The 17263-nt window shown below is 39.8% G+C and overlaps 1 protein-coding gene across 3 annotated transcripts in view; it reads right to left on the bottom strand.

Annotated features, from left to right (window-relative positions):
• DOCK8 (dedicator of cytokinesis 8) overlaps positions 1-16793 on the bottom strand; it is a 95628-nt gene extending 78835 nt beyond the window's left edge. Inside the window, exons 1-2 of one of the 3 annotated variants that reach the window (XM_054809975.1) lie at positions 16596-16793; positions 1267-1369 (exon numbers count right to left, since the gene is read on the bottom strand). In XM_054809975.1, the coding sequence (XP_054665950.1) occupies positions 1267-1369; positions 16596-16648 (156 nt within the window). In that variant the 5' untranslated portion in view covers positions 16649-16793. Of the gene's footprint in view, positions 1-232; positions 376-1266; positions 1370-16595 lie in introns of those variants that run through there. The other 2 variants (XM_054809976.1, XM_054809977.1) reach the window with 2 other exon arrangements.
• Between the last annotated feature and the right edge of the window lie 470 nt (positions 16794-17263).

The raw sequence follows: 17263 nt of genomic DNA, 5'->3' as shown, positions 1-17263 counted from the left end.
CACTAGAAATGTGTGCTCTTGACTATCATAAACTAGACACAAATGTAAAAAAGATGGTGGAAAAGGTAAATGCACATGGAGGGTAATGGTCTCCCTAGCAATTTGTGCAAATTATCAAAGGCAACAGAGATACTGTTTCAACCGAGAAGCCAACACTCCTTTTCACACCTCATACAGGTGTGCAAACCAATTATTCTACAGAAAATGCCACAAATCATTACTGAAAACATACCTTTTTAAGGATGATGGATTAGAGGCATGTAGATTGTGACAGCACACAAAATGGCAGCTACGGCGCAATACTCGGTAAATGAAACGTTACCAGGTTTCTCAAGACCAAAAGCAGTTGTCTGCATGTAGATGAAGGGACCTAGCCTCCGCAGGCTGAACCGCAAGGAATAAGTTAAAACACCACAGCGTTTCAGATTAAAGAAGTGAGTTACACACAGGAAGTAACTGTTTACATCTAGTATTTTACATTTTTCACAATCACTGGTGCACAAAGACTTTTCCTGCTTCTAATTATTGGGTCTCACAAAATAAGAAAAAAAATTAAAAGGGAATGAAAAAGGAGAGTATAAAAATCGTAGTCAGTTTTATTTATGGCATAGTGGGAATACTCATCTTCCTGAAAGGCAATTAAGAAGATCTGGCAATTTTTCCCTTTGTCATAAGGGCAGTGTCATATGGTCTGACTTCTTTAGAGAGGGGATTACATGTGGAAGGCTGAAGATGATTCGGAGACACATAACAGTTGACTCAATTATATCTATGCCAATCAGGGCATACTTTGGCATTTGTCATTTCACTTGCTTCCTCTACAGCACTGAAAAACCGGTCTGCGTGCCCTCTCTGCTGCTAGCTCTGGACACTGTGTATTAAGCCAAGCTAGCTGAGCCTCTGCCTTTCCTTTTTTCTCTCTATTCGCTGACCTCCTTTTGCAAATCATCTGTGATCACCACACCAAGCATTTACTTGATGGAGTTGAATGTTTCCAGCAAGGAAAGGATGTAAAATAATCCAACGCTGACTAATTAACTCTGATGTATAGTAGTATGCAGAAAAACTATTTCAGGCTCCAAGGACCATTCTCAGTTTTTTTTTTCAAATGCATAATTTCCTCAGCTCACCAGGCAGTATTTTTTAATGGCTTCAGGCAGAAGTCAGTGGAAAGCAAGACAACTTAAGAAGATAATTCAATTACACTAAAAACATTAAAAAATGTAGATGCCAAACCTGTGTAGAGAAGATAAACCTGGAACTTACCAGATGAAGAGTAGAAAAGCCAGGGGTACTTAAGCTTCGTTGACAGAACTGTGCAAAGCCTGGTTGGAGAGTAAATTGCTTTCTTATTTCTGCAGAGGAGTGCCTTTAATTAAGCAGAGAAAAACAATTATTCCCATACAAATTCCAAATGCCAGACTTTAGCCACTTTAGTCTCCTGTCCCACTGTTCAGAAATGTATTTTGATGATGTTCTAGACTCCTCGTGTTTTGTAGTTGATGCAAACCTCAAAAAACATTTGCAATCATATGTAATTAAGATTCTGACACTCTTCCAACAGATTTCTATCATTATATTGCAGTTCTTGTGAATGGGAAAGGCTATGCAAGCAAGAATAACCTTGCCCTTAAGGGAAATGTGACTGCAACCTGTACAGCAATACTTGCACACTCATTTCTGCAAAGCAAAGATACAGGGTAATAGAGCAGAGAAAGAAAATATAACATCATGAAGGTAAATATTTTAATGAACTAGTAATTGACCATGGGATAAAAACAAGACACAACCACTCACTGAACAGTGTAAGCCCAGACTTAATAATGCAGTCTGCTGTGAAAAGAACAAGACAAACCAAAGCATGAATTTAAAAATCAGCCTATACTGTATCAGCTGAACATTTGAGGAAAAGACTTCTAAAGTGCTAATTAACTGATTTCAATGGGAGCAGAAAGAGACCAGTACTGAATTCTTCAGAAATCCCAGGGTGACAGTACAGTTGTGTGTACCCAATCTGAAAATTCAGTAATCAGAGCAGCTTGGTCATTTTTCATGGAAACAAATCAATTCATATTTAATATGATTTGAGAATAATCAACCATTAAATGGTAACAAAACGTCTACAATATATTTCACCATGAATATTCAGGACAAATTTTTTAAAAGATCGAGATGCAGATTACAAGTGAAAAAGCCCCCAAATGGTAGCCCACCAGGGCAGCTACTTGGGAGACAGGGAAATACAGCGGCAAGAAGACTTTCCCTTCCATATGAGACTCTTCCAACTCCAGCAAGCATTAATAGGCATCTTAGAATTACCAGATGCCACAGGACAGTTTGCCTGTTTGGTCTGCACCTTCTCTTCTCTGTGGCCTCTTGATTTCTACGACTACTATACCTGTTCCGTGACACTTAATCTCCTACTACTGCTTTTCTTAACAATCATGACAAAAACCTAAACTCCACTCAGTGCAGTTGTGCTTGTGTTAAGAGATAGGCATTTCACAGAAGGTATTACAGGTATTAGGCCTGACTTCTAAAGTAAAAGATGCATAAATAAGAGTAGCTGCTCGTAGGTCAAAAGGCCATGCCAGGTATGAGTGGGACATTGCTCCAATCTGAAGGCAGCAGCATTTGCAGACAGACCATAACCAGAGTTACAGAGAAAAAAAAAGAAATCTATTTTGAAGATAAATTCCTACTCATCAGTGGTATTCCAAAAATCAGACAGGATGAAATGGGAATTTTTTAAAGGTTATTCAATAATTATATAAGCAAGAAGCCATGTAGGGAGAGCGAGGAAGTCTGTGGATTCTTCAGATTATTTTTGCTCTATTTTAAAAAGAACAGTGCTTATATATCAAGGTTATTGTCATTCATCTTCTCACTGCAAATAATCTCTGATCATGAATGAATGTATGTAGCAAGGTATAACATAAAACTCACTTGCCTGTTTATTAATATTCTGATTATGAAGTGTATGGTGGACAACTAGAAACTGTGGATTGTAGGAAGCTATGGTCCAAAAAGCTTGGCAGTTATTGGTATATTATTGGCAAGTATCAGGTAATGATGATCAGCCAATATGGATTTATCAAAGGGCAGTCACGTAAAATAAAATCTAATAGTTTTCTGTGATAGTTTAACTGGCTTCAGTAAGGCTTTTGATAGTGTCCTTCATGACACTCCTATAAGCAAAGTAAAGAGATGGTGGCTAGAATGAATCATCATAGCTGGTTCCAAAACTGGTTAAAAAAACATATTCAAGGCATAGTCATCAATAGTTCAAAAGAAGATTGTGAAGAGATTTCGAACTCTACTGCACTCCTGTAAGAAGTGAGTTATTCATTCCTCAGTCTAGTTCCTGTCCATATTTTCTTTTACATCACTGACAATGGTATAGGTAACAGTAATAAAATTTGTGGATCACATCAGACTGGAAGGAATTGTGAGTGCTCTCAAAGGCAGGACTAGCAGTCAAAATGACCTTGTATTTTAGAAACAGTCTGAAATCAGCGCAGTTAGATTCAATAAAAATAAATGTAAACCCCTTCCTAAACTTAGAAAGAAAAAAAAAATCAAATGCATAAATATAAAAAAGGAAAAGAAATAGCCATGCCACAGAAGAGGCTCAGAGACTATACTGGGATACTTACTAACAAAGTACCATAAGTGAGGAAAAAGAGAAGTTATTTCTGGTTATTTAAGCCACTGGGACAGTGCTTAGGCTGATGTACACACTTAGAACACCACAGAGTAAGATGCAGTGAAATTTAAAAGGCTTCAAAACAGAGCAATCAGCATGCTAAAAATTTTGGGAAGGATGATCTGTGAGGAAAGATTGAAAAAAATGTGTTACAAAAGAGATGACTGTGGGGACACGGCAGTTGTCCTCGACTATGTAAAAGGCAGCAATCTGTAAAGAAATCAGTGAGCAACTGATGTGCATAAGGGGAAGAAGAAGAACTAATCATCTTAAATTGAAGCAAGCAAGATTTAATAAGCTATTAGGAAAAATATTCCCACTGCAACAGCAGCAGGACACTGGGAGTGGCCATCTGGTGATGTCACAGAGACAAGAGCACACTGGTGACATAGATCATGTCTCTGAACTACCTGGAGAACAGCATCTGGGCAACTGCAAGCCTTTCAGAGACTGGCAATAGGACTCAGCAGTGTTAGTAGCTCTACAGACCTCTCTTGTTAGCACCTGTCCCTTTGTTTAGGATAAAGAGGAAACACTAGCTGAAAAGAAAGCAGTGTAGATTTGGAGGAGTTTTTTTCCACAAAAGTCACTGCTGAATTCACAGTTAGTCAGTGTTCACGTGGCATGTTGCCAGATAGTGTAAACCTGTGGAAAGATGGGAGATGATGGCAGCCTAAAGCTCTTCTGGACTTTCTACATCCTTGGCTGCTCCATGGTGTTCGAGCAAAATAATGCCAATTGGAATTCACTGCTTCACTCTGTGTTGCCTTGACCATACCTGAGTGATGATGCTGTACTTCTCTGGTGTAAATCTTGAAAAAGCCAGAAGTCACCAGACTTCCTGATCCACCCAGATGGGATTAGAGGGTAGCAAAACAAAACAAAACAAAACTACCCCAAACCCCCAAACTGGTGCTGCTTAATCAGAATTTCACCAGGGTCTGTCCCACTGGTAGATGCAATCCTCCAGCAATTCTCCTGAATCGCTAACAAAAAGTTGAGACATAATATGTATTTCACAAATACTCTCCAATGCAAAGTGTACAGTTTGCATAATATATTCAAACAACAGTGTAACCAAAGTAACAGACTACACCTGGAGGTTCTTAAAATTGATTTTAACTTGTAGGTCAAATTCTGAGATGTTTCCCAGGGCAGAGCTTATTGCAGGATTGGGAACCTGGAGATTTGGGTTATTGGTTGGGCCTAGAGGAGGTATCAGGAAAGGAAGATAAAATAGCCATTTATTTTCTCTCTCTAACATATGTTAAATCTGAAACTGCTGGGTTCTGTAATTAAAATTATACCTATAATGCATAAAGCCGGTTCTGTAGTTTCACTGTAAATTCTGCTCAGCAATATAGTTCTTTGAAATAGGTAGTTTAAAAGCAGGCACAATGGGTATTTTGGTAGTATGTAGATAATATGAAAACTTAAACACAGAACAGCAATTTAGATATAAAGGAAAACAGAAAGAGAACAGCTTTAAAAATCATCTATTAACTGGAAATCAGTAACTTTGTAAGAAAAAACCTGATTTTTAAAAGTATGCTTCACACACCTACTGGATCAAGTTATCCAAAGTTACCTACTATTAGAAGTTACCTACTAGAGGGAGGCAGAAGAGTAATCCCTAACACCCTTACAATCCTTTCCAACAGACTCTGAGGAACAGTAAGTTGTCTTCTGCAAGAGCTGCATACACAATTAGACAGCAAGGAAAGATGAAAAAATGAAATAAAAGGAGACTACAAGAACTATCCCCAAGGATGAAGAAACATTCACATTTAAATGTATACAGATGGTGGAATCATAAAGTAAAATAGTGAAAACTTTTGCTTAACAGGTAAAATATTCAGTCTTGGCTACCCTGAGGAGTAATCTCTTTCATCTGACACTGACATAGAAAATTCTCAGCTAGCTTTTGTTCTTTTTCTGAACTTAACATGAAACTTCTCTAGTTACAAGCAACAAAAATCGCCGGAATAGAAAAAGGTAACAATTACCTATCCCCCTCCTCCACTCCCACACACAAACACACACAAAGTTTTGGGCAACAATCCAGATCTTTAACTAGCAAATATGGGAATCTTGCTTAGAAGTCCTTTTCTTACCGCCAGTGGAACTGCCTGTTTTTCTTCTCAGCTTCTAATTAGTCCTTAAGGCACTAGAGCTCTGCTTTGTTAGTCACTGTTCACAGCAGTGGTCGATCTGAACTGGCTGCTATTTCCTTGATGGCTCAGGTAGGCTGCACAACCTCTGGCACACCCCTACTTTGGGGTCTACTACATTAAGACTCTATATCAGCTAAGGCAATAAACATTCTATCTGAGACAGCTGAAATTTAACCACAATCTTCTCAAAGGAGATGGTGCACGAACAAAGAAAGAAGACTACGAGAGGAAATCGTTGAATTTGTTATGCTGGCAGCTTGTTATAAAGTAAAACAGGCAAGAAGTCAATTTTTTTTTTGTCCCAGGTGATGTATGCCATTCATTCAGTGAAGATTTTTCAGGGCTGCTCAGTTTTGCTGTTTCTCCCTCAGCAAGAAACATAAGCACACATAAAAAATATTTTCTAATCCTGGTGGTAGAAGAAAAGGACAACCATATTTTCATTCCACGCAAAGAAACTGAACACTAGGATTAGGATTTGGTCCTGATGAACTATGCTTTCATGTGCTTTTTAATCACTGTGCTCTATGGATAATATGGAAAAGCTATGATGCAACGTTTGAGAAGACATTGTGTATGCATTGTTGACTGGTTGGCTCTTGCAATGAAGGTGGGTTTAGGTGTAATGTTTCATATGATAGTTTAATGGTACTTCTTGGAAAGCAGAGAGTATAAATCAATCCTATCTCTCATCCTAATATAGACTTAAACTGATCATGATAGTTTATATATATGATACAAAGTTTCTAATGAATATTTCACATGATGCTAGTTGATGCTAACAGAAGATGAATTTGTGTGAAAACAACAGAATTCTTTTGTTTTCTCCATTAACTAAAAATCTATCAGCATACAGCAATATATACACAAATCTTTCATACTGAAGGTATTAACCTCAATTTATCTAAGGATAATTTTCTGTGGTTAGCTCAGAGCACTCTCTGCTTGAAGTACTAAAGCTCGCATTGGTTCCTCATTACATGTTCGTTTCAACTGAGATGGCTGAAGAAAAGCTTTCTGACATATATGCCCTTGAAGTCTCCAGAAGACTCTACAGGTCTATATTCCAGGGCAAAACTTTGTAGTTAGGGCCTACCTCTTCTTTTTTTCTTTTTTTTTTTTTTTTTTGACTTGTTTCTTGCTAAACTGTTTAAATGTCTTCCAAAATCTTAGATCCTCTACAACAACAACAACAAGGGCAATTGCAAAAGCATTAGTGATCATACATGCAATCTCCCTTTTATACTGTGACTTGAAATGGCATACAATGGTATCAGGTTGTGCTTTTAGATTTTTGTTCTGTCTGCACTATCCTAACAATTCACAACAGGGTGACTATGAAATAAATGCAAGGATTTCTCTTCCAGCTCATATGTATTCTCTGAGCTTCACAAGGATTTCACTAAGAAAATGCTACCATAATGCCAATAATTTTGTAAAACCTGTACCACGTTCAATGTTTTATGCACTTATTTTTACTTTCTTTGTAATAAACAAGTATTAATAATAAGTGGGAAAAAAAGTCAGACTATTAATAGTAATAATAAAGACCATGTAAATGTTATTCTAGGGAATTTTTTCTTTTTTTGCTCCTACAGGGTTGGTTTTATTTTTATCAGGGTCACAGCTGGTATTTTTATCAACAAGATAAGAAATATGTATTTTGTCTCATGACTGACAACTTCAAAGAAATTCACAATATATTCACAGCTGGGTCTTTACTACTGTGAGTACTTCAAAAGACAGAGGAGGAGATCATGCAAATGGCATAGAACTGGAAAAAAAATTGTGTTAATATTTTTGGCTCCTCATTTCCTAAGAATACAGATTTGTGGAGCTTTAGTGTGACCTTTCTGTGACAGGAAAACCACGAGTTGGGATTTTTCTAGTTACTACTTAGAATAACATTTTTTTCTCTAGAGATGTAAGTTTAACTAGAAAAAGTAGGATCTTTTATTAGGGCAGCATACCTGGAAAAAAAATGGCCCAATTTCAAGTACATGAAAAGGTACTGCCACTTTTAGAACAGGGAATTTTGATTCAACTTCAGTGGGAGCCAGAGCAGTAACTAAGATACACTTGAAAGCTGGATCTTCCACTGACACTTTTAAAAATAAGAATGTCCACAGAATTTGGCATATGTTAACAACTATGCTATTAAAAATAATGTATTTTTGTATCTGCTGGCTATCACTACAGGTACAAATTCCATAGAAATTACATTACATACCCTCAGAAATACATTTGGATGATGCAAGACATTTTATATCATAAGTTACAAACTGAACTTCCCTTTGTGATTTATCTGGAAAATTTCAAGCTTGGAGAAAGGTAAAATTTTACTCTAACAATGTTCTAAACATGAGGTTTAGTTATTACAATGATTGTAAAGCTCAGATCATGTGACAATTGAAATAAAATAAACTCTTACCTAATCCAGTTTGCTCGACTTTAGGGAAAAATACTAATATTGAGTCCAGGTGTGCTGACTTGTTATAAAAAGCCTCCAGGTCACTATTACTGAAGCTCAGGAAACTGTGTGCTTCATCATGTGCAAGTATTATTCTACAAAGGTCATGAGGAAAAATATTGTGGGCTTTTTATATGAACTTGGCTGATCTAGGCCTGGACCTATTTTTTTGCAACTGCATTCATGATGGCAAGCATTTAGTGTGAGTATGTTATCAGGTAAGCACTTTTCACAAGCTATCCTTTTTCGTACTGCTACAAACAACAGTATAGTCTGGTGTGTGCTTTTCAAATCAAATAAAAAAAGAAATCAAGTCAGAATAGAAAAAAGGACAACTACGCTGAACTATGCTCACGAACTGTAATTTTTAATGATTACAAAATCTAAAAGTGGTAGAGGGTATAAAATACAACATTAAATATTTCTTCCTGGCTGGTTTTCACTTCACATCTGAAAATGAAAACTGTTTGGAAAGATAAATAGGGAATGTTCATACGCGGGACCTGGTGGACATAAAGATGTTTCTCATTTGCAACTACATTTTTCTTGGGTAAGCTTAGGATTTCCTGTACTATGAAAAAAGAACCTCATCATAAATTGCAGTCTAGACTTCACAATGCACATAGATGTCTAAAGTCTAAGAGGGATAAAAGATCTTAAAAAAGGATTTTAAAATGCAGCTTTTCTGCTCAGAACCTGCTCACCAGCCATCTTCCAGAGAAAAAGCAAAACCATCAGTACTCTAATCATGTAGCAGGGATTATTATGTCTGATTCCAATGATTGCAGAGATATGAAAGTACAGTATAATACCAGTCTTCAACAACTGTAATAGAAAATAGATGGTTATATTTTAAACACAATTTGAGTACTCAGTCAGATGAAAAGATTAGCTTCCTGCTAACAACAGCTGTCAATAACATCTGTCTCAACAGTAACAACTGTATTCTGCTTGCATGACCAACTGCTTTTTCTACAGCTGCCTACTTGCTGATAAAGAATACACTTGTGTTATGGCGCCTATCTTTCCTGCACTTGTAATTTTTGATAGAGATTTGGCTGGATGGGCCTGTGTTTGCCGTCAATCCCCTACTTATGCGGCTACTATCACCTTGACTCTATAGCAGGCAGACCACTCCAGAAAAGGTAATCATGAAGTTCACGGTAAATGATACAAACCAAAAGTAAAACACCGTGAATAACCAGAGGCATTAGTATCTTCTGAAAAGTAGTTAAGAGGACATTATCTTACTCTTTCTTTTCTACTTCCTAAAAGTTAGATGCATTTCAGGCAGGAAATGTTGTAATCTTTCACACAGTCTACCAGAGGAAAGGTCTGGATGTCAAAATCTAGGTATAATTCAGCAGGCTGTGTAGATGCAGACAGGCTATGATATAGTTGGTCTTAAATGCAACAATTATCAATGCCAGAATGTGAGATGCAAATCAGCTGATACTGGTCTTAATTATACATAGTGACCAGCCAAACTGTATACTGCTTAAATTTGTCGTTTGCTCAAGTGTGGTTGTAAAACATGTTAAGAAGCGCTGCACTGACGTAGATTTAGTCTAATTTGACTGCTCACTGGAAACACCCTAGCAAAGGCAAATGAATTATCTTTAGGGCTGATGAAAAGATAACCTCACAGGCATTAGTAAGTTCCCTCTATTATCTTTAGAGCTATTTACAATAGATAGCATCCATCCCTAGCCGGCTTTAATATTCTTGACTTTGTGGTAAATTTAGAAGGTTGTTATTCCTGCAGATTATATCTCTCCCTTGGAGTGAAGGAGTAACTGTAAAAATGTCCCAAAAGAAGAGAGACAGGTTAATATACCTAAGGAAAAGGCCACGTGGGGCATTTAATGGCTGTTTAGTCGTTCACATGCAGTGAACAGTCATAACTGATACAACAGGGATGAAACTATGGTCTCAACTCCTCATCTTTTCTGCTCACTCAGATTGCCTTGAATCCAGACAGTGGTGGGATGGGAGGTAAAGCATCTATGTGCAGAGGCTGCAGTGGGGGCTGGTCTTTATGAGTGGCATGTGAAGGAGCAGAGCTCCCTGTCTTCCCTTCCTCCTCTGCACCTGCATTAGAGCCACGTACAATATATTCCTTATGCTGAATACAAATCCAGAACACACCAAGACAATGATGCCATAAAAAACTAGGAGAAATCAGCTTGCAGTAAGTCAGGAAGTGACCACATGCACCCTCAGCAAGTTTGCTGATGACACCAAGCTGCATGGTGCAGTCAACATGCTGGAGGGAAGGGATGCCATCCAGAGGGACCTTGACAGGCTGGAGAGGTGGGCCCATGTGAACCTCATGAGGCTCAACGAGGCCAAGTGCAAGGTCCTGCACATGGGTCAAGGCAACCCTAAATATCAGTACAGACTAGGGGATGAAGGAATTGAGAGCAGCCCTCCAGGGAAGGACCTGGGGATATGGGTGGATGAAGAAGTGGACATGGGCCGGCAGTGTGCACTTGCAGCCCAGAAAGCCAACCGTGTCCTGGGCTGCATCAAAAGAAGCGTGACCAGCAGGTCAAGGGAGGTGATTCTGCCCCTCTGCTCTTGTGAGATCCCTGTGTCCCGCTGTGGGGTCCCCAGCACAAGAGAGACATGGACCTCTTGGAACGAGTCCAGAGGAGGGCCACGAAGCTGATCAGAGGGCTTGAGCACCTCTCCTATGAAGACCGGTTTAGAGAGTTGGGGTTGTTCAGCCTGGAGAAGAGAAGGGGCTGGGAAGACTTCTTGCAGCCTTTCAGTACTTAAAGGGGGATTATAAGAAAGACGGAGAGAGACTTTTTAGTAGGGTCTGTAGTGATAGGACAAGGGGTAATGGTTTTAAACTAAAAGAGGGTAGATTCAGACTAGATATAAGAAAGGATTATTTTTACAATGAGGGTGGTGAAATGCTGGACCAGGTTGCCCAGGGAAGTTGTGGATGCCCCCTCCCTGGAAGAGTTCAAGCTCAGGTTGAATGGAGCTTTGGGCAACCTGATCTTGCGAAAGATGTCCTTGCCTCACATGGCCTTTTCCTTAGGTATATTAACCTCTCTCTTTTCTTTACGGTCCCTTCCAACCCAAACCTTTCCTCTGGTTCTAAGATGCAAACCTGATCTTTATACTTCCTACACATGCAACTCCAAGTAATTTTCTCAGAAGGATTTAAAAAATCAGCTTCTCATTTATTTTTATGGAAGTCTAAGAAAACTGGCCGTTTACTATAAACTGTTATTAACAGATTGTTAATATATACATAACATATGAAACATATACATCCTGATTTTTTTATCTTTAATCTGTTATTAGTGTTTAATATTCTCTGTAACAAATACAAACCCACTAGTATTTCACACATCTAGTATGTAAGAAGTAGTCTTTTCCAACAGCAATTACAAATTGGAATTTTTTAACCTGTCTTAAAAGCCATAGTGCACTGCATATTTATGGTATGGATTTTAGATTAATTCAAATGGGTTATTATTTGATAATTTGAAAAACCTGTCTTGAATATAAACCTGCAAAGGCTTATTAACTTGAGTTATCCTCACTTAGATTCCCAGCATGCAACTCATTAGAGTAAAGCAGGATTCAACCCTTTCATGAAGTGTGCTCTCCTTTGTGACTCTCTTTCTTGAATTAGGTTGACTCAGTGAAAATGAACACAGGATTTGTTTAATACTACCACTGAACTGACATTACATATTATAAGGCTATGCTCATGCTTGATAAGGATATATCTACAAGCAGCTTTTAGAAGTTGATAAAGTATGAATGTGCATTTTAGGTATGCAGCAAACACACGGAAAATGCCTTTGCTATTATCAGACTGGTAATTTTATTAAGGTTTTTATAATGTATTACTTTATTTAAGAAAGTGACTATGAGCATTTATCACATTGTTTTAAAAATGCACTACATCTTTATTCTTATTACGTAAATCTATTGTACTTACGAAGGACTGAGGTTGGCCCTGCAGCTTATTTAATATATTCAAAGTTTAAAAAGAAAAATTGATTAAAAGAAATACAACAGAGTCTGGACAATGCTTGTGAGTAATTAGCATTTTATTATATCCATATAACAAGGGGTTTATTGAAATTCAATCAAAAGATGCTGGCCTCAGCCCCATAAAGGGGTTGCACTGAACAGAAATCTGCTATCGGAGTACATAGGAAATGGCCTGTTCTGCCACTGAAACTGTTTCGCACTGTACCTGACCCCTCTGCAACAGCCTTTCCCATTTAGGGTAATTTCTTTTGAACCTTCAGAACCAAAAATTTGTAGAATATAAGATTTAAGCTGACCGTTTCATTTCAGGTAGAAATAATTCAAATATATTGTCATCATTAATGTAAAGTAGAATTCATGGTACAATTTGAGAATTAGGTAGGGGTTTGTCTTTTATCATAGGCTTTTTTGAATTTGAAACCTTTAGCTAAATGCTTGCTTTAATATTGGTAGTGTGGGTTGCTTGGGTTTGGGTTTTTTTAATATAAATCTATGCATGTAAAGTCATCTCTAAGTGTACTTCTTAAAACTAGAAGAGGAAAAGAAAATTTTGTTTGTCAGCTGGACAATTTCAGGGGCAAGACAATGAAATGATAGAAGTAAATGCTAAAAATTTGTTTTATAACACTTGTAAAATGCAGACATTGGTTGTCGATAGAGACAGTTGAGGAGTATGTCTGTTGGGAGGGGTTTTAATTGCATGAGTCACATCACTGAAAGTTAAGTGATATGTTAGGGAGCTGTATTGCTGCTCTTGATAGTTTTCTGGTTTTGTAATTTATGTGTTGAAATGTTTTGAATGTATAGCAGTGGTTGACAGGGCCCCAGGTAGGTGCCTAAAGCACAATTTTCTTCACTTGAAGTCAAAACAAATATCTGCTACTTCAAAATCTATGTCGAAGATAAAATAGTAAACTACACTAGCTAAATAAAAGAAATAAAAATAGAAAATGTCTTCCATGAATGCTGTGTTTATCCTAACACACTGCTGAGGCAAACTGATTAAAATTCAGCTTTTATGGTCTCTCAAACATACACTGCTCAGCTGGTAAACATTAGAGCCCACACTTTTAGCAATGATGACCTGCTTTTCCTCAGCAGTTCAGCTTTCTTGGTTTCTGAGTATAAATACTGTAACTGGAAAATAGACACATTTGCAACATGCAACCCAGATTCCTTCTAATTACTACGTAGGACTCAATTCCACAAGGACGATCTGCTTTTTCATGTCCCATGCTGGCTTCCAACCACCACAGACACCTACCACACTCAGAAAGTGCCACAAAGGTCTCTTAGTGTTGCACATTAATGAGGGTTTTCTTCCCCTTCCTTTGTCCAATGCAAGAGGCCATTTGGAAAGACAGTTACAACTCACTTTTAAGAGACACTTTAGGCTTCATTTCAAAGAACTTATGAAGTTGGACAGGAATTTAATTTCTCATGTAATAAAACTAATGTTATTTGAAGAGGATGTTTTCTGAGGTCCTGCTCAGTTTTCAGCAACTTAGCTCTGGGTCATAGACAGGTAAGCATTAGGAATGCTGCCTAACACGAGGGACAGTAAAGGCTTGCTCCTTCACTTCTACGTATGAGATGATAAACGTCATTATGTATAAAAGTTATCCCATTAAAACAGAAGGAGCTACTAATATACATGCATTAAAACCATATGTGCAAGTGTTTGCAGGATTAAAAAAGGCAGAAAGCAACAGATCAGGGCAACAGACACCAGATGGGTGGAAGGAAGAATAAAGTGATAGCAAGACACGGTTATGTGGGCAGGTTGCATACACAACTTACAAGTTTTCAGGCATCTGAAGGTTTGATTTTAAAGTTTTACCTTGTTTTAAACAAATGTGATGCTTGTCAGGTAACAACTGTCCCTGAAGCATCTGCAGCTCCAGTGCTCATGATCGATAACTCACACTAACTTTAAATCATGAGGAGATGACACTAACAGACTGTTTCAGATCATGTCATTGCTATTTTTCTACAGAACAGTGTTCAGCACAGTTCATCAGGTGGTCAGATATCTATCATACTTTTCTGAACACACCAGGGTACACCTTATGTAACCAGCAGGGAGGCAGCTGATGTCATTCTACTGAGGACCCGGTACAGAGCCTAAAATGCTGCTGGTCCTCATAAAAACAGTATATAGCTTAGTGAAGTCACCGGCAAGAGAACAAGTGAGAAAGAGAAGAGCCTGCATGTGAATCTGTAGTGAACGGAGAGTAACTGTACAGGCAATGTAATAATGCCTGTGAATGATGCCTTGCCAGTAATGTCCAACTTTCACTAAGAGCTGCATTTTGAAGAAGTGAACTCAGGAACTCTGAAGAAAGAGGAACAAAATTTTATAGCTGTGAATTAGCCTTTTGTGTACAAGCAAGAAAGCTAACATGCTGACCTATTATTCCTCTTATTCTGAAAATTCCTTTAAAAAAACCCCAAAACACCACATTAAAAACACTTCTTGTGAAGATATATCACTCCACTGTCAGTGAGACTCTACTCACTTGAGTCATGTAAAAATGACCTGCTACTTTTGAAGAAAGGGAAACATGATGTTCTGCTAGTAATTCTTGCTTGCAAAATAAACATGCAGATTGTTAAATTGGAATCATATTCAGAACTTGATGAGTAACATATCTGAACATTCCATTTGCTACAAAAAATACTGAACATTTCACTATCAAATCAAAACAAAAAAAATTTTAAAAATATATCAAGTTGAAAAACTAGCAAAACTTTTGTGAGCCTTTGTGAAATGAAGCCAGATAAATCGTTATGATTCCGCTACTTAGTAAGGCTTTAGTCATACAGATGAACAGTGACCATCACCACAGCTGGGAAAAGCTGCCAGAAGGCTGACCCTAAAAATAGGAAGAAAGAAAATAACCCAAACCCTCTAAATATCAGCCAGTTACACTCTTTATTCAAGCAAATCTCCAAATTATCAGGAATCGTGGCAGGATCCTGTAGTGAACTGCTCATCCGATGGCTTCTCAATATGATGTCTCACTCTTGTGAATGTTCCACCACAAATTTAAAATGAATTCCCAAAGGATACAGAAAGGTACACTGATGTGTATTCTGCCATGGGAAAGGCACATCACAGAGCAGCTAATTTTATCCTCTGTGACTGCAAACCCCATGTCTTCCAATAAGTTGCTGAGGAGGTGGAGTTTCTCTGCATACTTTTCTCTCTGGCACAGAGACCTATCCTCAGTTTATATTACCATTATTTTATTTGTTCTTTTATGTGTCAGCAAACTCTGTTACCTTGTACTTACATCAACACCCTGGAAACACAGTTTTTGTCTCAAATGACAAGACTCTTTAAAAGAAGGCCTGTCTGTTCCTTTAACCTAACAATACAAAAATAATTGTCTTGGTTTCTTACTGCCACCACAGGGCACAGACCAGCTGAGAGTCAGCACTTCCCTGGGAACAGACACCAAAGTCTTGCAGACAGCAAGCTCAGCTGCAAGAGTATGGTGTTCCATACTCCAATTTGTTTGGTTTATTGAGGGAAGGGAGGAGATACATTTGTTTTAAATCAGAAGGATTTTTTCTTTTCATAGATGAAAGGGTGAAAGGAAAAAAAATATTCCCAGGGATGTATGTCATTGCAATATTGATGCCCTACATAAAACCTTTATTTCCCAGGAGCACTACTTTAGGCACCAGGTTGTTTTGCTGCTGTGTGCAGAGGAGGAACCCCAACCCTCTGCCCTGCCGCCAGCGAGCAGCCCCTCCAGGAGCCTCGGAGCTTGGTCGGACAGAACAAATGGGGAACAAACTCCTGGGGTGAGACTGGACGTTTCCTCCCAGCCAGGGGAGAGGAACGCATAGCCGGCTTTGTACGCTTTGTACGCTTTGTCAGGGCAAACTTAATCTGCAGAAGCGCACGCTAGAGCTGCACCTCCGCACGGCCGGGAGAGGACCGGCGGGGCGCGCCGAGGGTCGCCGCTTGCCGGCCGCAGGAGCAGGCAGGCAGAGGACCAGGGGGTGCCCGCCCGAAGGCTGCCCGGCAGCGGGCGGCGGCGGCGGCACAGCCAGCCCGGCTATCTGGAGCTGGCAGATGGCTCCACGCCCCGGGGGTCTCCCGGGGAGGAGCTGTCCCGCCCCCGCTCCCATAGCCCGATCGCCTGCCTTGGTCGGGTCTCAGGCTAAGACTGGCGAAGAATAGCTGCGAGGTACGAGGAAAGCCCCTTACCTGTTGATTTTCAGGGCGAACGCCCTCCTGTCAGCGGCGGGTAAAGTCGCCATGCGGGAGAGCAGCCGCGGGTGTCGGCTGCCGAGGAGGACCGACGCCGGCTGTACGCACGAAGGGCGGCTTAATTTATTTATTTATTTTTCTTAATTGCATGCTCCGGGCTAAAAACCCGACGGTCTTCTGACAGTTCTGGGTGGCAACTTCCGCATTTCACCTTCCTCACCGAAATCGGCCGGAGTGGGAGGGATCTGCCCCTGTACACAGCTGGCTTCTCAACCCCGCCGCCGTCTGCCCCGCCGGCCGGCAGCGCCCAGCCCCGGCACCCCGGGCGCCCCGCGCCTCTCCCGCACGGGCCGTAGTGCACCCGGTCACTGGGAGGGGGCAGGAATTTCACCTCCCTGTATAACACAGGCGACACCCATCCGTGGACGTTTTGGAGGGATCTGGAGGGAAGCAGCGGGGAAGGCTAGCGTTTAGGCAAGCGCAATACAGAGAGAAGACACCTTGCACCCGTGAAAGCGCACAGCTGCGAAAATCCTTGCGCACCCCCCCCAACCCCTTTTCTTCTGGAAACCGCGGTGCGGGTGTCAAACACCCCCGGCCGGGGGTCGAACGCTGCTCTGCGGAGGCAGGCGAGGAGGCAGCGGGCACCGCTGGGCACCGCCGGG

This window comes from Grus americana, chromosome Z, assembly GCF_028858705.1.
Source record: "Grus americana isolate bGruAme1 chromosome Z, bGruAme1.mat, whole genome shotgun sequence".
NCBI lineage: Eukaryota > Metazoa > Chordata > Aves > Gruiformes > Gruidae > Grus > Grus americana.
Note: the sequence above shows the minus strand (reverse complement) of the source record. Positions and strands in the feature narration are given on the sequence as shown.